The 22,657-nt window shown below is 37.6% G+C and overlaps 1 protein-coding gene across 1 annotated transcript in view; it reads right to left on the bottom strand.

The window, feature by feature from the left end:
* Nucleotides 1–22,657, bottom strand: part of LOC139723552 (uncharacterized) — a 157,927-nt gene that overhangs the window by 89,014 nt on the left and 46,256 nt on the right. Inside the window, 9 exon segments of the mRNA XM_071634792.1 lie at nucleotides 2,449–2,772; nucleotides 7,546–7,860; nucleotides 8,650–8,964; nucleotides 9,760–10,074; nucleotides 10,863–11,177; nucleotides 11,979–12,296; nucleotides 13,071–13,385; nucleotides 20,856–21,182; nucleotides 21,956–22,282. Of these exon segments, the coding sequence (XP_071490893.1) occupies nucleotides 2,449–2,772; nucleotides 7,546–7,860; nucleotides 8,650–8,964; nucleotides 9,760–10,074; nucleotides 10,863–11,177; nucleotides 11,979–12,296; nucleotides 13,071–13,385; nucleotides 20,856–21,182; nucleotides 21,956–22,282 (2,871 nt within the window).

Raw genomic sequence — 22,657 nt, 5'->3', positions numbered from 1 at the left:
GATAACTCGGCCATTTCAAAGTAAACTTTCAATATCCCTTAGAATTGCATGCTCTTTGACATCTCATAGAGTCTGAATATCTCGCAAAACGTTAAAAGCTAAATCTTCACCTCAACCAGAACTGTACACACCCTGTTGTTGTCTCTGTTTTCTGATTGTTTAAGGACATGCCCTTCTCTAAACGTTGATTACAGTATTTCTTTGGATTTAACTCAAAATAGTGAGGAAGAGATATACAGTGGACTTGTTCTAACGAAATATTCCTGAACGGCAGTTTTCTTTCGTTATATCGAAATTTCGTTATAAACGAACAAATAAACAATAAAAACATAGAGCGGATAAGGTTGCAGCCTGAATTTATACTTTGTTTTAACCAGAATTTCGTTATAACCCTGTTCGTTATAAAGGGAGTGCACTGTACTGATACATGTTACAGAAGCCTCTAAATGCTGTCTACGTGGTGCTGAATATTCTCACTTTTGGGTGGTGAAGCACTAAACTATCATAATTTTGCTGTCTCAGCACTATAGCACCGGCATTAAAATCACACTTGAAATCCGTCGATGTTGGGAGATTGACCTAAAAATTATGACGTATTTCCGGTTGCTGGTGCTTGGCTCGATGTTGAATGTCGTCTGCTGAACCGAGCTATGCCGTTTGTGATGAAGGTGATTTGTGAAACGACAAGTACCTGTTTCATCGGTCATTTTGTAAAACAAAAATACACATAATTTTGCCGAGTAATAGCATGGTCACCCATTCTCGGTAAATTCGAAACAGTCCAGAGATCCTATCGTCTCGGGGGTGTTAGTTGTTCCAAAAAGTACCCCGTGTGAATGATTCTTACTATTGCCTAAAGGATGTGTATTACTTTTTAAATGATACTTTGCAGTTATCTTTAAATGATTTTGCTTGTAACAGTGAAAACTATTCACAAATGCACACACCCAAAACGTACGCTCTTCCACTCTACTTTGTATGGAAAGTTACCAAGAATGAAAACACAGCTCAAAATAATAACAAACGTCTAAGTTAGCATCTTTGCCGAGAAAAGAGATTTATTGACTATAGACTTAATTGTGTAATGAATAAATTCAAAGCAGTTGTACAGCGATAGAAAGTGCTTGACTACAACATGAAAGGAAAGTTATCGAATGGCTATCAAGACAATAGCTCGAGATTTAACTCACCACAGTTTTTTTATAAACCTATTTCAGGGCTCGACATTAGCTGTAGCCCGGTGACCTGGGGCCACTAAAAATTGATGTCGGTCCACCAAATTTCCGAAAGGTTATCATTGTTGGACCTATAAGGCAATTTTGATACAGAATGGATTGGTACATTTCCGTTATTTCCAATTTTCCATTTAAAAAAGTCCTTTGAAAATTTAAATATTTTAGTGGCCTCGAAGGAGGAAAACAATATCATGTCGAGCCTTGCCTAATTGTGATATCACTTAGAGAGGCAAACCCAGGGCCGGCGTAGGTAGTACTAGAAAGAAATAGAAAGAAACCTTGAATTGTGAGCGCGGTGAGGCATTGTTGTTTTATTATTATTACTTCTTTTTTGCTTGTTAGCTGAAGAAACCCGTAAATGGCACGCAACAAAAGTTGCGCTGAAGACGTTTTCTTATTGTTAGCTGGTGAAGCCCGAAAGTGGCATCAGAAGTTTGAATTGACCCCTCCCAACCCCCCCCCCTCCCCCCCCCCCCCACACACACACACACCTAAACGTGGCGCCGGCCATGAAACCTATAGCTATTTTTTATTTGCATGCAATGGGTGATTGCTGTGGTTAATTCCACATACCAATAACCTCGAATTATAGAATTAGTGCAAAACAGCAAACTTATACGTAATTTTACCATTTAACTACTTTCTTACTTTACCTGTGCATAATCGCAGAACAGTCCCTATAATATAGAAGAGGTAAAACTGCCACAATACCACGATTACTATCACTTCTATTCTACAGTGAGCTTAAAGGCATGGTAAGAGGCAAGTGCCCCAAATCCTTATAGTCGCAAAGTCAGTCATCAAAGCTGTAATCTCCGTCATCGAATTTGTGGGGAGGCCTACAGAGGAAAAAATGAAAGGAAATGAACATTTGAAGGAACAATACCCAAAGAATAGATTAGACCAAATTATTGATAGTTCAAGTGAAAAACTGGTTGAGATGCATTTTTCATTCTTATTCATTCTCATTATTTTGCCTGTGTCTTGGCAAATGTTTCACTTTTATAGTGGTTTAACATCATGTTCGTTTTTCGTTTTTTGTTTGTTTAACCTCGCATCCAAAAAATATGTTTCATGGTGTCTTTTAATCAGTCGACTGAGGCTATCCTTCCTTAACATGAATGAACACACTAACAATTTTATTTATGGGTACAAAATTTGTAGGTTTCCAGTAAGTGGAATATTAGCAGCGGACAACAAACAAAAACCGAACCTGACAATTAGTTAGTTGTGCATCGCACGCCTGCATCTTCGTGGTGTCCGCAGTTGTCGACTCCGATTCCCCTGTTGCCACAATCAAAGATACTCGTTTCTGTTCCACTGCATGCCACGTCATCGAGCCAAATATTACCGGTGCCTTGTCCAAAGGCGGCATTAGTCAGTGCTTGTAGAGCGCCACCAAAACCAAGACTTCTGCAGACAACGCGTGCATCGTTGATATCCCAGGAGTCATCGCACACAGTTCCCCAGGCTCCGTTTGCGTAAACTTCTACTCGTCCTTCCCTTGATGTTCTGCCACCGACTAGGCGAACATTCCCTTCGTAATTATATAGAGTAAATTTACCAACAAAGCCAATATTAATACAAAGTGTCATAAAGTTCTGTGTATTGCCATATCATTGTGTTTATTTTCGTTCAATTAATCAAATGATTAGGAAGATGGGGGTAAAGTGTTTTATTCATATGCTGCTTGGCATTTATTTCTGTGATCTGAAGTATCATTCATTCATCTGTTGTGGATCGTTAAAATTATGATGATATCTTACAGCGTTACCCAATGAAAACTAAAACGAAAGGCACTTCTTAGATAACGGTTAGTTACAGAAAAGCAGGTACAATTATGTTCCTCGCACAAAAGTAGCTTCTTTTAAAAATAATTTCAGCCTTTTACTGTCTGTCATAAATATAAGTGACCCTGCACCACAAAACCAACAAAAAAGTTTTTAGTTAAGGGCAGATTCTGAAAGAACAGACTCTAAGCTTTAAAATGATGTATAACTCATTTCAAACAGACTCCCCTAACCTGCCTGAATCCTGGAAAGAAAGCATACACTCTTGAAAAGTGTTAACTGAGAAAAGCGGCTCTGAAGTACATGGTCTATTCAAGCGCTAAATCTTTACCAAGCCGTGCTAGCTGTACCATGAAATAGACAAAACACAGGATGTAAACTATCGAAGCAACAACAATGAAATAATTATCAGATTAAGCTGAAATTAAACATGTTCTATTAACACTTTTTGTCCATGATTAGTGCCAACTTTCAAAGCAGTAGCACTATTTTTTTCTAAAGTTATTAGACTTGAGAGTGAAGAGTGGGCAAAGGATTTCAAGAAATTAAAATCAGCATCCAAGACATACATAATCATTCGACTCTTCCCCCCCCCCCAAAAAAAAAGGGGGGGGGGTTGTAGAAAAACTGCTAAATAAAACATTCTCCCATTCACGTTAAGATCTAAAGCTGAAGAATAGTGTAGAAGAATAGCTCTTTCGGAAAACATGAAAAACTCAAGATTGACTTGGTTGAACCGTTTAACCTTTTTATGAGTCCTCACGGAAAATCAAGGAGTGCGACTTTTTGTTTGTTTTGTGATGCACGGTCACATAAGAACTTTAATCAGACGCAAAAAACAGAAGTGAACCAGTAAGACCTACAAACGAGGAAGCCCCCCCCCAAAAAAAAACAAAAAAAAAAAACACCAAGCTTAAGATTGTATTTATTACATGAAAGATGAAATTAACTAAATAAAATTCGAAACTTGATCATGCCCCAGTCACACAGTGCTTAACGATGGGTTACGTCCGCCGCGGATAGATACAGATGAGTGAACGCAGGGGGACGCAGCGTGGACGCAGGCATCCGCAGGGACGTAAGTAGACGTAAATGTCCGTAACTCATCCGTAAAGAAACGCAAAATGACGGCGCCAGAGGGATTCTACGGATGCAGAATAACGCAAGTAACCGTAACCAAACGTGATTATCCGTAACTGAACGTAACTATCCTTAGCCTCGACGCAGACCATCCGCAAAATATTTTGCCTCCCGTCCGTTTGCGTTCGTTTACGTCCACCGTAAGTATCCGAAAGTAACCGCAAGTTAACGTATCTCAACACTTTCGTCCGCTTACGGATATTTGCGGACAGTTACGAATGCTGCGGACGATTACGTCCTTCGACGTTTTCCATTTTCCACTCGCATGGGAACACAGAGACTCGTGGGAAGCCACACAATTCGTGTTGCCAAGCTGCAGTGCATTTACCTGAAGGAATGCTACAACACAGTCGGAGCAGTGGAGAGGCAGAACCGCATGGTCAAATTATGGAATTTCTCCCACAAAATGGTCATTTTGGGTGACATCAATATACTCATGACATCGGTTGACCCTTGGTGCTGAACTTTTTTTCTTGCACTCTTTGAATGTATATTTTTCGAAAAGGCAATATTTTGGGATGGGGATGGGGTGATAGCATTTCATTCACTTTTCTGGCCGGGAAAGGTGTTGGAAAGCGATAACTATATAAAATGAGAACGAATTTAGTATTTCTCACTTACCCACTTTACGCTCCATGGAATGTGTATTTATACATTTTTTGTATATATATATATATATATATATATACATATATATATATACATATATATACATATATATATATATACATATATATATATATATATACATATATCTATATATATATATATATATATATATACATTGTACTTGAGTGTGGGAGTCTTGTTTCATTTCATTTCATTTCATTTCATTTATTTCATTCTTTCTTTCTTTTCGGCAAACATAACACGAAATGAATCAGAAGATATAACATAGGCATGTATTCGACTTTACATGGTAGATAATAGTTAACAAATACAAGATTATACAATGCATACAGGCAAGATACAAAGTTATGTCTGGAGAGAAAAAAAGAAAGAGTAGAGAGGTCCACTGAAAAGCATGCTTGTAAATTGTGGACCACTCAAAGGATTCTTCATGTGACCATATTTGTTTATAAAGACAGGATAGAAGAAAACAGGACAGAACAAGACAGGAGAAACACACGACATTACATGACTTGACAGAAGGGTATACCATTGAAAGTAATAAAGCACAAAAGAATAATGGAAAGAAAGGAAAGAAAGAAAAAGAAACATTAAAGGAAAAGCCAACACGCTGAACATCGGGATCGAAAGAGAGAATTGAGTTGCTTCAGAGCTCGAGCAGCTGAGCAAAGTTTGTACCAATAAGATAATGTAAAAAAAATACACAATGATGAATGAAATGATTGACGAATTAAATGATTAACGATAAACCCTTAGGTTGTAGAGACCAGCTAAGTAATGAATAGTATATTGTGTTAGTATGAATTCAACAAAAAAAAAAGTTTCGACTTACGCTAAAACGAATTCAAAAATAAAGAGTTTTTTTTTTATATCACAGCTTAAAGAATTCCAGAATCTGGGGCCAGTGTAAATAAAGGTATTTTGGGCCAATAAGGTTCTCAGAAGGGCTAAACGAAACTCATTAGATCTCCTCGTGGGATAATTATTTTAAAAAAATTGATTTCTTGGAAACATTGAATCAAAAGTATTGGGAAGTGCATTTGTGTTATAACTAAGCATAAACTGACCCAGCTGAAAGAAAAAAAAAATCTTTAATTTTTAACATCTTATAATATTTCACGAATAATGGATCTGCATGGGAACGTGATGAAACGCCACAAATAATACGAAGTGCCATTTTTTTGTAGTAACAACAGTTTATCTAATAAAGTTTGATGGACACTACCCCATGCTAAAATTCAATAGTTAAGATAAGGTAATATTAATGAAAAATACAACGTCAACAAAGAAGACAACGGGATATGAGATTTAAGTCTATTAATGATACCAATATTACGCGAAATTATTTTACTAATATCAATAATATGAGGCATCCACGAAAGTTTATCTTCCACTGTAATACCGAGATACTTTATGTGAGATACACGTTCTAAATGAACGTCATCAAAAGTGATATCTGTGCGTAAAGCTTCTATAGACTTACTAAATAACATATACTTGGTTTTCTGAAGATTGAATGATAATTTATTGGCTCTTATCCATTGAGTCACTTTTTAAATTCAGAATTGACAGTATGGACAAGGGTAAATGGATTTTGGCGGGAGAAAAAAAATATTTGAATCATCGGGGAAAAAATATAAAAGAAAGTATGTCGAATGATCTGCAAAAATTATTAATGTAAATGATGAAAAGTAAAGGTCCTAATATAAGTTTTTGAAGTGTTTGAAAGTCTTGATGTCTTTTTTTTTCTGGAAATTTAATAAGCATTGCTTTATTATAAAAATTTCCTTAACATAACCCAATAAGTCATGAATATCGCTGCACAACGACAACGTAACCACAGTTTGTCTCTTCTATGACTGTAAGTAATAATTTTCTTACTCTAATGTTTAACTTATCGATCTATATTGTATTATATTTGTGGTATAATTATGTTATGTATTCTTTACATTTATGAAGTTTATTCATATTTGAGTTGAACAAATAAAATCTAAACCTCAAGTTCAAAAGTTCATATATCTTTTATTACTGTAAAGCAAATTAAAGGATTACGAACTTGTACGTAATTCAATTTCAGTTTTCCCCAGTGTACAATGTAAGACAGTCCAATATGTGATAACCTTGTTGTCATAATACACTGACATAGCAGGGATCGTCACAGAAAACCATACTGTCCATAATTATTTATAACAATCTGTAACTATCCGTAACTATCCGAAAATATCCGCAACTCTCCGCAAGTGTTAAAAACTATTATGTGCCAATTCGCAAGAATATCCGCAAGTGGACGCAAGTACTCGCATCTGGTCGTATTTGTCCGTAACGCCTCATTTTTTCCCCATATTTTTTGAACAAATTTTCTGGTGACGACAAAGGATCCGCGGGAGTCCGCAGAAAAAATGACTTTTCTTCACGTAACGTGGGACGCAGAGCATTATGTGACTGGGGCCTTACCATAATCGTATTGGTACCATCTGCAGATTATGATGTAAACGCGATTGCAGACATGAGGATTTTCATTTTTTTTTCTTCCTCTTAAGTACAATCGTTCTTTCCAATCGGTGCAAGCGACATTCCTAGATTTCAGAGACGTTTCTTGTCTTATTTCAAAAGTATGTTAATCTCTAAGACCCGTTGAAACTCACATTTAGTATTATTACTTCAGCGGATTCAGATACGCATTGATTCTGTTTAAAATGCTGTAATTGTCATTAGGAATGAACATTTAATCTTAGATTGGTGAACCTTACCTGAAGCACTACACCTAACTCCAGCATCTTCCTGATGTCCGCAGTTCTCGACTCCGATTCCCCTGTTGCCACAGTCAAAGATGGTCGTTTCTGTTCCACTGCATGCCACGTCATCGAGCCAAATATTACCGGTGCCTTGTCCAAAGGCGGCTCTACTCAGTGCTTCTTGAGCGCCAGCAAAACCAAGACTTCTGCAGACAACGCGCGCATCGTTGATATCCCACAGGTCATCGCACACAGTTCCCCAGGCTCCGTTCGCGTAAACTTCTACTCGTCCTTCTCTTGATGTTCTGCCACCGACTAGGCGAATATTCCCTTCGAAATTACAACGAGTAAAATTACCCACAAAGCCAACTATTAAAATTGCCATAAAGGTATGGGTATTGTTATGTTATTATGTTTATTTACGTTGGTAAGTAGGATGTGGGGTAAAGTGCTTTATTCGAATCCGTCTTGTCATTTATTCTTGTGATCTTAATTATTATTTCATCTGTTGCAGATCGTAAAAATTATGATATCTTACAGCGTTACCTAATGATTTGAGAAACCTAAAACGGAAGGCACTGTTTAAATAGCGAATAGTTCAAAAAAAAAGCAGGTATAATATGTTCACGCACAAAAATAGATCTTTTTAAACAGTCAAAAGCAATTTCAGGCAATTCTTTACTGTCCGTCGTTAACATAATAACTTAACTAGACGCAAAAATCAAACATGTTTAAAATTTTTCACAGGATAAGCTAAGTTTCATACAGCAACAATGACATTAACTAAATAACATCCGAAACCTTTCCATGATACTCATATTGGTACCACCTGCAGACTATGATGTACAATGTTGTTGTAAATGCTATCGCAGACATTAAGGATTTTTATTTTTTCTTCCTCTTAAGTACAATGGTTCTTTCCAATCGGTGCAAACGACATTCTTAGATTTCAGAGACATTTCTTGTCTTATTTCCAAAGTATGTTATTCTCTAAGGCCCGTTGAAACTCACATTATTTAGTATTATTACTTCAGCGGATTCAGACACACTTTGATTGTGTTTGAAATGCTGTAATTGTCATAAGGAATGGGCATTTTACCTTAGATTATTGAACCTTACCGGAAGCACTACACCTAACTCCAGCATCTTCATGATGTCCGCAGTTCTCGACTCCGATTCCCCTGTTGCCACAGTCAAAGATGGTCGTTTCTGTTCCACTGCATGCCACGTCATCGAGCCAAATATTACCGGTGCCTTGTCCAAAGGCGGCTCTACTCAGTGCTTCTTGAGCGCCAGCAAAACCAAGACTTCTGCAGACAACGCGCGCATCGTTGATATCCCACAGGTCATCGCACACAGTTCCCCAGGCTCCGTTCGCGTAAACTTCTACTCGTCCTTCCCTTGATGTTCTGCCACCGACTAGGCGAATATTCCCTTCGAAATTACAAAGAGTAAAATTACCCACAAAGCCAACTATTAAAATTGCCATAAAGGTATGGGTATTGTTATGTTATTATGTTTATTTACGTTGGTAAGTAGGATGTGGGGTAAAGTGCTTTATTCGAATCCGTCTTGTCATTTATTCTTGTGATCTTAATTATTATTTCATCTGTTGCAGATCGTAAAAATTATGATATCTTACAGCGTTACCTAATGATTTGAGAAACCTAAAACGGAAGGCACTGTTTAAATAGCGAATAGTTCAAAAAAAAAAAGTAGGCATAATATGGTCACGCACAAAAATAGATCTTTTTAAACAGTCAAAAGCATTTTCAGGCAATTCTTTACTGTCCGTCGTTAACATAATAATTTAACTAGACGCAAAAATCAAACAAGTTTACAATTTTTCACAGGATAAGCTAAGTTTAATACAGCAACAATGACATTAACTAAATAACATCCGAAACCTTTCCATGATACCCATATTGGTACCACCTGCAGACTATGATGTACAATGTTGTTGTAAATGCTATCGCAGACATTAAGGATTTTTATTTTTTCTTCCTCTTAAGTACAATGGTTCTTTCCAATCGGTGCAAGCGACATTCTTAGATTTCAGAGACATTTCTTGTCTTATTTCCAAAGTATGTTATTCTCTAAGGCCCGTTGAAACTCACATTTTTATTTTAGTATTATTACTTCAGCGGATTCAGACACACATTGATTGTGTTTGAAATGCTGCAATTGTCATAAGGAATGGGCATTTTACCTTAGATTATTGAACCTTACCGGAAGCACTACACCTAACTCCAGCATCTTCATGATGTCCGCAGTTCTCGACTCCGATTCCATTGTTGCCGCAGTCAAAGATGGTCGTTTCTGTTCCACTGCATGACACGTCATCGAGCCAAATATTACCGGTGCCTTGTCCAAAAGCGGCATTAGTCAGTGCTTGTAGAGCGCCACCAAAACCAAGACTTCTGCAGACAACGCGTGCATCGTTGATACCCCAGGAGTCATCGCACACAGTTCCCCAGGCTCCGTTTGCGTAAACTTCTACTCGTCCTTCCCTTGATGTTCTGCCACCGACGAGGCGAATATTCCCTCGAATATTCCCTTTGCAATTACATAGAGTATATTTACCCACAACAAAGTGCCATAAAGGTATGGGTGCCATGAAGGTGGGGTATTGTAATATCATTATGTTTCTTTACGTTCAATGATTCAAACGATTAGTAAGATATGGGGTAAAGTGTTTTATTCGAATGCGTCTTGTCATTTATTCTTGCGATCTTAATTATTATTCTTTCATCTGTTGCAGATCGTAAAAATTATGATATCTTACAGCGTTAACGGAATGCACTGTTTAAATAGCGGTTAGTCCCAGAAAAGCAGGCATAATTATGTTCACGCAAAAAAAAAAAAATAGATCTTTTTAAACAGTCAAAAGCATTTTCAGGCAATTTTTACTGTCCGTCGTTAACATAACTTAACCAGACGCAAAAATCAAACATGTTTAAAATTTTCCAGAGGATAAGCTAAGTTTAATACAGGAACGATGACATTAACTAAAGATAACATCCGAAACCTTTCCATACTCATATTGGTACCACTTGCAAACTGTGATGTAAATGCCATCGCAGACATTAAGGATTTTTATTTTTTCTTCCTCTCAAGTACAATGGTTCTTTCCAATCGATGCAAGCGACATTCTTAGATTTCAGAGACGTTTCTTGTCTTATTTCAAAAGTATATTAATCTCTAAGACCCGTTGAAACTCACATTTAGTATTATTACTTCAGCGGATTCAGATACGCATTGATTCTGTTTAAAATGCTGTAATTGTCATTAGGAATGAACATTAAGTGTAATCTTAGATTGGTGAACCTTACCTGCAGCACTACACCTAACTCCAGCATCCTCCTGATGTCCGCAGTTCTCGACTCCGATTCCCCTGTTGCCACAGTCAAAGATGGTCGTTTCTGTTCCACTGCATGCCACGTCATCGAGCCAAATATTACCGGTGCCTTGTCCAAAGGCGGCTCTACTCAGTGCTTCTTGAGCGCCAGCAAAACCAAGACTTCTGCAGACAACGCGCGCATCGTTGATATCCCACAGGTCATCGCACACAGTTCCCCAGGCTCCGTTCGCGTAAACTTCTACTCGTCCTTCCCTTGATGTTCTGCCACCGACTAGGCGAATATTCCCTTCGAAATTACAAAGAGTAAAATTACCCACAAAGCCAACTATTAAAATTGCCATAAAGGTATGGGTATTGTTATGTTATTATGTTTATTTACGTTGGTAAGTAGGATGTGGGGTAAAGTGCTTTATTCGAATCCGTCTTGTCATTTATTCTTGTGATCTTAATTATTATTTCATCTGTTGCAGATCGTAAAAATTATGATATCTTACAGCGTTACCTAATGATTTGAGAAACCTAAAACGGAAGGCACTGTTTAAATAGCGAATAGTTCAAAAAAAAGCAGGTATAATATGTTCACGCACAAAAATAGATCTTTTTAAACAGTCAAAAGCAATTTCAGGCAATTCTTTACTGTCCGTCGTTAACATAATAACTTAACTAGACGCAAAAATCAAACATGTTTAAAATTTTTCACAGGATAAGCTAAGTTTCATACAGCAACAATGACATTAACTAAATAACATCCGAAACCTTTCCATGATGCTCATATTGGTACCACCTGCAGACTATGATGTACAATGTTGTTGTAAATGCTATCGCAGACATTAAGGATTTCTATTTTTTCTTCCTCTTAAGTACAATGGTTCTTTCCAATCGGTGCAAGCGACATTCTTAGATTTCAGAGACATTTCTTGTCTTATTTCCAAAGTATGTTATTCTCTAAGGCCCGTTGAAACTCACATTTTTATTTTAGTATTATTACTTCAGCGGATTCAGACACACATTGATTGTGTTTGAAATGCTGCAATTGTCATAAGGAATGGGCATTTTACCTTAGATTATTGAACCTTACCGGAAGCACTACACCTAACTCCAGCATCTTCATGATGTCCGCAGTTCTCGACTCCGATTCCATTGTTGCCGCAGTCAAAGATGGTCGTTTCTGTTCCACTGCATGACACGTCATCGAGCCAAATATTACCGGTGCCTTGTCCAAAAGCGGCATTAGTCAGTGCTTGTAGAGCGCCACCAAAACCAAGACTTCTGCAGACAACGCGTGCATCGTTGATACCCCAGGAGTCATCGCACACAGTTCCCCAGGCTCCGTTTGCGTAAACTTCTACTCGTCCTTCCCTTGATGTTCCGCCACCGACGAGGCGAATATTCCCTCGAATATTCCCTTTGCAATTACATAGAGTATATTTACCCACAACAAAGTGCCATAAAGGTATGGGTGCCATGAAGGTGGGGTATTGTAATATCATTATGTTTCCTTACGTTCAATGATTCAAACGATTAGTAAGATATGGGGTAAAGTGTTTTATTCGAATGCGTCTTGTCATTTATTCTTGCGATCTTAATCATTATTCTTTCATCTGTTGCAGATCGTAAAAATTATGATATCTTACAGCGTTAACGGAATGCACTGTTTAAATAGCGGTTAGTCCCAGAAAAGCAGGCATAATTATGTTCACGCAAAAAAAAAAAAATAGATCTTTTTAAACAGTCAAAAGCATTTTCAGGCAATTTTTACTGTCCGTCGTTAACATAATAACTTAACTAGACGCAAAAATCAAACATGTTTAAAATTTTCCAGAGGATAAGCTAAGTTTAATACAGGAACGATGACATTAACTAAAAATAACATCCGAAACCTTTCCATACTCATATTGGTACCACTTGCAAACTGTGATGTAAATGCCATCGCAGACATTAAGGATTTTTATTTTTTCTTCCTCTTAAGTACAATGGTTCTTTCCAATCGATGCAAGCGACATTCTTAGATTTCAGAGACGTTTCTTGTCTTATTTCAAAAGTATATTAATCTCTAAGACCCGTTGAAACTCACATTTAGTATTATTACTTCAGCGGATTCAGATACGCATTGATTCTGTTTAAAATGCTGTAATTGTCGTTAGGAATGAACATTTAATCTTAGATTGGTGAACCTTACCTGACGCACTACACCTAACTCCAGCATCTTCCTGATGTCCGCAGTTCTCGACTCCGATTCCCCTGTTGCCACAGTCAAAGATGGTCGTTTCTGTTCCACTGCATGCCACGTCATCGAGCCAAATATTACCGGTGCCTTGTCCAAAGGCGGCTCTACTCAGTGCTTCTTGAGCGCCAGCAAAACCAAGACTTCTGCAGACAACGCGCGCATCGTTGATATCCCACAGGTCATCGCACACAGTTCCCCAGGCTCCGTTCGCGTAAACTTCTACTCGTCCTTCCCTTGATGTTCTGCCACCGACTAGGCGAATATTCCCTTCGAAATTACAAAGAGTAAAATTACCCACAAAGCCAACTATTAAAATTGCCATAAAGGTATGGGTATTGTTATGTTATTATGTATATTTACGTTGGTAAGTAGGATGTGGGGTAAAGTGTTTTATTCGAATACGTCTTGTCATTTATTCTTGTGATCTTAATTATTATTTCATCTGTTGCAGATCGTAAAAATTATGATATCTTACAGCGTTACCTAATGATTTGAGAAACCTAAAACGGAAGGCACTGTTGAAATAGCGAATAGTTAAAAAAAAAAAGCAGGCATAATATGTTCACGCACAAAAATAGATCTTTTTAAACTGTCAAAGCTAAGTTTAATACAGCAACAATGACATTAACTAAATAACATCCGAAACCTTTCCATGATACTTATTTCATTTCATTTCATTTCAATTTATTTTCATATTTCTCACATATATCACAATATAAAATAAATTGATACGAAATCTATACAGAACATAATTCAAAATAGAACTTCACCGGAATGTTCAAAAGTTTGTCTTGGTATACACAAGGTCTGTATACATGCGAGTTCAACTGAGATCATAATGCGAAAAATATGATGGGGCCTGCGTAAAAGCAAGCTTGTATAGAGCCGCAGGTCCCGTGGTAAAATCAGATTAGGGGAAGCATAAGTACAGATATTTTTAGACCATACTATAATTGGGGGATCCGATTAAAACGAACAAGATCAAATCAAATGTTGCTATATAATATACAGAATAAAACACTCAAAGGTCACATGTTGCAACTATAACCTACTACAAGTAAGGACATTGAGAGAACAACGACTGAGATTGTAAGGATTTAAGTGGGTGTGGAGGTATAGATGATGACGTAACAATTGGCATAAATACATAAATGGAAGGTGGGCTAAAAGAATTTTGTCGTGAATATAAAATATACACACAAGGACAATGGAGCTCAGGTGTCAAATTCCAGCGGGGTCCTAAACCATGCAGGCCGTGTGACCATGGTAACAGACAGCTGCCACGCGCAAGAATTCCAACAATCGAGTGTAACAATAAAAACTTAGAGAGCGCATCAGGCAGACTGATCGAAGAATAATAATGTACATGGTTAGGATCCCGTCGGACTACTACTAGAAGATAAATAAGATAGACAAGGGAGGAAATACTGAGCAACAAGTACTATACAATATGCATGCCGTAGCTGCTCAAAAGATATTGTTTTAATTTTCGTTTGAATGAGGTTAAAGTGGTGCAGCTTGTAAGTTCCGTAGGGAGTTCATTCCAGTACTTAGGTCCAGTGAACATGATAGTTTTTTTCGCAAAAATTGTTCGGGTACGTGGAAGGTGATACGCATAACGTTGGCGGGTTGGATAATCATGAACTGTATAGTTTCTTGTGAACATTTTGGAAAATGCATCTGGTAATTGGCCAGTTGAGAATTGAAACATAAACAGGCAAACGTTGTAAGAAAATAACTCAGGAATTTTCAAAATTTTATTGCTCATAAAAAGTTCATTCGTATGCGATAAATATCCAGCGTGGTTTACAATTCTAATAGCGCGTTTTTGCACAATAAATAACAAATCGATAAGATTTTTAGAAGCATTTCCCCACGCCAGAATCCCATAATTAAGATAGGGAGATATCAAAGTTGAATATATACTCTGTAGAATATTACATGGAAAATAATAACTAAGTTTGTTTAGAACCCCTGTATTTCTAGCAATAATTCTACTTACATAACCAACATGGGTTCTCCAAGATAAATCACTATCAATGTAAAGACCCAAAAATTTTGTACTGTTGACCTGTGACAAATCAATGTTGTTGATCTTGACAGAAATAGGTAGTACAGGTGGGGAATTACTAAACAAAATATAATGAGTTTTTTCAAGGTTTAAGGAAAGTTTGTTTGCAAAAATCCAAGATTGAACAGAAACAAGTTCTTCATTTATTATGTTTATAAGTTCATCAGGATTTGGATGAGAAAAGAACAAATTTGTATCGTCTGCAAAACAAACGAAGGAAAGGATCTTAGATGAGTTCTGAATATCGTTGATATACAAAATAAAAAGAAGTGGACCTAACAGGGAACCCTGAGGAACCCCGCAAGAAATTAACTTAGGTTGGGAATCGTGACCGTGGATACTTACAAATTGTTTTCTATTTGTCAGATAATCAGAAAACCATTCTAGCGCCTTACCCCGAATTCCGTAATGATTTAATTTATAAAGTAAAATATCATGATCTATTGTATCAAACGCCTTTGAAAAATCAAGAAAAACACCAACAGTATGAGATACATCATCTATAGCATGAGCTATCTTATCAATAAACTTGAGTAATGCGTGAGTTGTACTATGTTTTTTGCGAAATCCAAATTGAGAATCAGTAAATATTTTTGACTGAAGAAGAAAATTAAGGGTACGTTTATATACAAGTCTTTCGAGTATCTTTGAAAAGGAAGTTAAAAGGGAAATAGGACGATAATTATTAACAAAATCTTTTCGCCCTTTTTTAAAAATGGGAACAACTCTGGCTACTTTCATTTTACAAGGAACTTTACCACTAGATAAGGATTGATTCAAAATAAAAGTAAGGGGTGAAATTATTTCATGAATCACGTTTTTTTACCAAAAAATTTGTGATTCCATCGTATCCCGAACTTGTTTTGTTATTTAATCTATCAACAATCTTTATTATTTCATCTTCAACAATCGGTACAAAAAATAAAGATGCCACACTCCTATTATCCAAAAAAGAGTGAAATTCCTGGTGCGCTGAAGGGATTTTGTCAGCCAGATTTGGGCCAATGTGTACAAAGTAATCATTAAAAACTTCAGCTATGTCTATGGGGTCGTCAATACGAACATCATCCTCTTGAATATAACTAGGAGCATTATTGTCAGTATTACATTTCAACGCCTGATTTATCACCCTCCACGTACCCTTCACATCATATTTGCATTTATCGAATTGATTCATGAAATACATCCGTTTGGCTAACCGTAATGAAGAAGTAAGGATATTACGATACCGAGTATATCGGGACTTATTCATAACAGTGGGTACTTTACGATATTTACGAAACAGTTTATTTTTCTTATTAATGGATTTTAAAAGTGATTTAGTAACCCATGGCTGCCGAGGTACTTTTTTATGATTTGATTTAAAACATTTACGACAAGGGATAACAGTATTGAGCTGAGTAATGAAAATATCTATGAAAAAATCAAATGATAAGTTTATGTCATTTTGATTATAAACAATCGACCAATCAACGAGTTTTAACTTTTCTCTAAGCCTGTTAATATTTGACTCTGACATCACACGAAAACCGGAAGTGTTGTGCGCACTTTCTGTCAGAGTGTCAACGTTACCAATAAGTGCATACACAGGAAAATGATCAGAGATATCAGTAACCACAATACCAGGTGAAATAGGAGAAGATAACTTGTTAACAAATATATTATCGATTAAAGTAGAAGAAATATCAGTGATTCTTGTAGGTTTTCTTATAAGAGGAATGAAAGACTTAGACAGCATTTGATTGAGAAATTCTTGACAATTATGGTTATCGTAGTTTAAAAGATTTAAATTAAAATCACCCATAAGAAAACATGTTTTATTTCTGAAATACTGGTTCAACAAAATGCCATCGAGTAATTCAACGAACTCAGTTAAATTCGAATTTGGTGGCCTGTAAATTTCCCCGACAATTACATTTCCTTTATTTGGTACTTTTATCTCGATGAAAATACTTTCAAAAAATTCTGTCATAAAACTGAACTCCTCTAATAACCGATGGTTTAAATTTTCTGTGACATAAAAACCAACTCCACCTCCTTTCTTACATAATCTATTGTTTGTTATAAGTTTAAAGTGATCAATGTGAAACAAGGAGGAAGGTGACTTCTCCTGTAACCATGTTTCACTGAGGCCGATGACACCATGAGTAAATCGTAGTTCATCAATGAATAGAAGAAATTGATCAAAATGTTGGTTTAAACTCCTTATATTAAAATGAGAAATGAAAAGTTGATTTGGGTCAGAATGGGATGATGAAATGAGATCTTTTTCTGAGCAGTAACTTGCAGAAAACATATATGCTGGAATGTCATTTAGATCAAAATCTAATTTTAATTCATCAGATTCTGTAGTTAAGAACATTTTAGAAGCAAAATTATCATCGTTCTCATTATTTGTAGTGGTTACGGAACTTCCACCTTCCGATAACTGAACATCTGCAAGAGTATCATTCATATTCATTGGGATAAAACTCTATGCAAATCATCCTATTTTCCACAGTATTTTTGTTGAGAAATGTGACAAAATGAGCAGGAATACTAAACATGACATATTGCCATTGACCAAGATACATGGTGGTAAAAGACACGGTATAATATTTATCCTGGGGACATGTATGCACCTGAGTAGCTATTGCCGACATTGGGAAAACATGTTTACGTAAGAACGGGGAAAAATACACCAGCATCAACGCATGGAATTCGGAGGTGCAAATAGCGAGTGAGCGAATAAAAAGTACTGGGGTTCTGCAAACACGAATGGAATGTGTCACTCGATTGGATAACGCGTGAAACAATGTATACAACGGATACAGTGGATACATAGATTCAACTGGTGCGAATAACATTTCTGTAGGTTCAATTAAGAATTGCGAACATGTGACCTTCCCTAAGAGCAGACATGCACACTTGGCATTGCTAATAAATACGAAAATGTAACATTTAGACAAAAACGCAAAAACAAACAAAAGAAAAATAAGCATGTACAACACTGGCTCTATCTTAGAGCACATCACTGTCATCACAAGTGATAATAAGGTGACAAAAAATGTCAAACTATACATTTCTTAGAGTCATGAGATATCGACTGCCAACCCACCCTTCCCTCCCTGATACAATTTACAATAATTGCAGACTTAAGTTTGGTCCATGAACTGAGTTTAAAATTGAGTTGGTGTAGTTAAAGATAAGGTTCATTAGGTAAAGTACACTGCATCATAGAAAATGAATATACCAAAACCCCTCAAAAAGGGTCCTTTTGCATCATACCGTAAGTTTGTAGTAAAGCATGGAGTGAGTACTTCAGAATTCATGAAAAAAAAAATATACAGTATGTATATTTTCAAGAAAGATGCACTCCATTCTGGCGTTCCCCCCAATCAACCATTATAAATCAGAACACATCTGAGAAAGTCGTGGAGAGAGAGAGAGAGAAAAAAAAACAGGCAGCAGTATAACTGTCTATCAAAAATACATAATGTAGTTTTATGATCCTCCTGTTGATAATAAAAATAATGCATTTATCTGAATCATATGCCAGAATAACCTTTAAAGAAAGACATACTCTTATAAACAGATAACATTTAGTGAATTTAGTACAAAATATATCTTGCTGGTGTTTATAGTGACAGTAAAAAAGGAAAACATAGCATTGGTTTTACGTACCAGCTTACGATATAATGTTGCCTGCCCCTACCCCCCCCCTAAAAAAAGGAACAAAATATCTTGAAGATGTTATAACAGTCTTTCCTCTCTGAGAGAAGCAAAAGAGGAAATGAACACACGCAAGGATAGGGGTAAAATAATTAAGCTTTTGTGAATCGTTGCGTATATTACCCGGGGGAGAGCCTCCTGACCCACACACAATACACCGAGTCGCAGCTCAGCCGCCACACCAGCTATAAAACCCTGCTTCTAATCAACATGACAGGCAGTTGGTCTACTTCTCCGACAGGAATTGATACATGTGTCGGTAGAACATCAAAATGAGTAATAGGATGCCTATATCAGTAAGAAAATATAATTCGGCTCTTTTCCCTTTTCGCTCCTGTAAGTATGACATATGTATCATCACCTTTGATTACATTTTATTCGATTAACCAATAATATAAAACAATTGCCATTACACTGTCACGTATTAGATTAGGAAACTGGTTTCAGTAGTAGCAGAGTTTATTTAGGTCTACTAAATACATGGATGAAGAAGAAAAACAAAAGTGAAAGGATATTACTCATGGTATAGATTCCAGTCTGTAGCAGCTTTTTCTTTCCATTTTAGTACAACCTTGGTTCCCGCGAGTAGTATTTTTGTGGAGACTCCTTTCTGCTTTCGGAGGTCGTAGGCAATCTTCGCAAGCTCACCTCTCCGAGCTTTCAGACTGGGCGGTAGATCTGTACGCACGGTAATTCTGCGGTTGGGGGTTCCTAGGTCATCGCTAGCCCGCGGTTGACGCTGCTGTGTATCGAACGCGTTGAGAACAAGGTTCCTGTCGCGCATAAACACAAATCTGGCGATGATAGCTCTCGGGGGAGGGTCGCGGGATGGACCACCAGTGGCCTGGTTGGAACCGAAGTCGCGGCGAGGAAGTCGATGAGCGTTAGCTAGCTGGATGCCATCAGCATCGGTCGCGCTGATCCCGAGATAAATGAAGACATCGTGAAGAACCCGATCAATTTGCTCATTTGGTGATTCCGTTACTCCGTAGAATAGGAGGTTACTCCGTCGGCCATGAATTTCCATAGCGGTCAACTTATCGTTGAGTTTGGAGATCTCGTCCGCCATCTTGTTAACAATATCTGGAAGCTTCCTCTGTTCAATTTCGATGATATTGTCAGTGTTCATAGAAACCGAGGCTTCCAATTCCGAGAGCTTGCCATTTATTGCATTAACTTCGAGCTTCAGGGCGTCCAGTTTCTCGCAGACTGAAGCGGATGAGCGGGAAATAGACCGTTGAATGTCAGCTAGAGTTAGGTTGGAATCACCATTTGGCGATTCAGTGGTATCAGTGTGGGAACTGCTATCACTCGTGGGCTGGACGGGCTGGGCGGCATGCGGTGCCCTAGGCCTCTCCTTCGGGCGTGTAGAACGGGTGGGCATGCGGTCAGGGCGGTCCGCCATGTTGAAGTGAACGTAACAAATAGAAGTTCAAATAAATGAATGAAAGTTCGCAGAGAGTGATGAGTTCTTCCCTATGTGGACTATCAAAACTAGGAAGTAACAGAAATGCAGTTCTGTTAATCCATAAGTTACGTTGTCAGTAGAGTAATGCCTGCATTCCAAACGTAAAAGGAAGGGCGGTGGCCGTCGGTCGGAGAGCACTACTAACACACGTCCTTCCCCATGGAAGTCGAGGAATGGAAGTCTCATATTGGTACCACCTGCAGACTATGATGTACAATGTTGTTGTAAATGCTATCGCAGACAGCAAGGATTTTTATTTTTTCTTCCTCTTAAGTACAATGGTTCTTTCCAATCGGTGCAAGCGACATTCTTAGATTTCAGAGACATTTCTTGTCTTATTTCCAAAGTATGTTATTCTCTAAGGCCCGTTGAAACTCACATTATTTAGTATTATTACTTCAGCGGATTCAGACACACATTGATTGTGTTTGAAATGCTGTAATTGTCATAAGGAATGGGCATTTTACCTTAGATTATTGAACCTTACCGGAAGCACTACACCTAACTCCAGCATCTTCATGATGTCCGCAGTTCTCGACTCCGATTCCATTGTTGCCGCAGTCAAAAATGGTCGTTTCTGTTCCACTGCATGACACGTCATCGAGCCAAATATTACCGGTGCCTTGTCCAAAAGCGGCATTAGTCAGTGCTTGTAGAGCGCCACCAAAACCAAGACTTCTGCAGACAACGCGTGCATCGTTGATATCCCAGGAGTCATCGCACACAGTTCCCCAGGCTCCGTTTGCGTAAACTTCTACTCGTCCTTCCCTTGATGTTCCGCCACCGACGAGGCGAATATTCCCTCGAATATTCCCTTTGCAATTACATAGAGTATATTTACCCACAACAAAGTGCCATAAAGGTATGGGTGCCATGAAGGTGGGGTATTGTAATATCATTATGTTTCTTTACGTTCAATGATTCAAACGATTAGTAAGATATGGGGTAAAGTGTTTTATTCGAATGCGTCTTGTCATTTATTTTTGCGATCTTACTTATTATTCTTTCATCTGTTGCAGATCGTAAAAATTATGATATCTTACAGCGTTAACGGAATGCACTGTTTAGATAGCGGTTAGTCCCAGAAAAGCAGGCATAATTATGTTCACGCAAAAAAAAAAAGATCTTTTTAAACAGTCAAAAGCATTTTCAGGCAACTTTTACTGTCCGTCGTTAACATAATAACTTAACCAGACGCAAAAATCAAACATGTTTAAAATTTTCCAGAGGATAAGCTAAGTTTAATACAGGAACGATGACATTAACTAAAAATAACATCCGAAACCTTTCCATACTCATATTGGTACCACTTGCAAACTGTGATGTAAATGCCATCGCAGACATTAAGGATTTTTATTTTTTCTTCCTCTCAAGTACAATGGTTCTTTCCAATCGATGCAAGCGACATTCTTAGATTTCAGAGACGTTTCTTGTCTTAGGCCTATTTCCAAAGTATGTTAATCTCTAAGACCCGTTGAAACTCACATGTAGTATTATTACTTCAGCGGATTCAGATACGCATTGATTCTGTTTAAAATGCTGTAATTGTTAGGAATGAACATTTAATCTTAGATTGGTGAACCTTACCTGACGCACTACACCTAACTCCAGCATCTTCATGATGTCCGCAGTTCTCGACTCCGATTCCCCTGTTGCCACAGTCAAAGATGGTCGTTTCTGTTCCACTGCATGCCACGTCATCGAGCCAAATATTACCGGTGCCTTGTCCAAAGGCGGCTCTACTCAGTGCTTCTTGAGCGCCAGCAAAACCAAGACTTCTGCATACAACGCGTGCATCGTTGATATCCCAGGAGTCATCGCACACAGTTCCCCAGGCTCCGTTTGCGTAAACTTCTACTCGTCCTTCCCTTGATGTTCCGCCACCGACGAGGCGAATATTCCCTCGAATATTCCCTTTGCAATTACATAGAGTATATTTACCCACAACAAAGTGCCATAAAGGTATGGGTGCCATGAAGGTGGGGTATTGTAATATCATTATGTTTCTTTACGTTCAATGATTCAAACGATTAGTAAGATATGGGGTAAAGTGTTTTATTCGAATGCGTCTTGTCATTTAGTCTTGCGATCTTAATTATTATTCTTTCATCTGTTGCAGATCGTAAAAATTATGATATCTTACAGCGTTAACGGAATGCACTGTTAAGATAGCGGTTAGTCCCAGAAAAGCAGGCATAATTATGTTCACGTAAAAAAAAAATAGATCTTTTTAAACAGTCAAAAGCATTTTCAGGCAACTTTTACTGTCCGTCGTTAACATAATAACTT

This window comes from Diadema antillarum, unplaced genomic scaffold, assembly GCF_040938485.1.
Source record: "Diadema antillarum isolate AM-2024a unplaced genomic scaffold, OU_Dant_1.0 scf00000192, whole genome shotgun sequence".
NCBI classification, from domain to species: domain Eukaryota; kingdom Metazoa; phylum Echinodermata; class Echinoidea; order Diadematoida; family Diadematidae; genus Diadema; species Diadema antillarum.
This window is presented reverse-complemented; position numbering and strand designations above follow the sequence as displayed.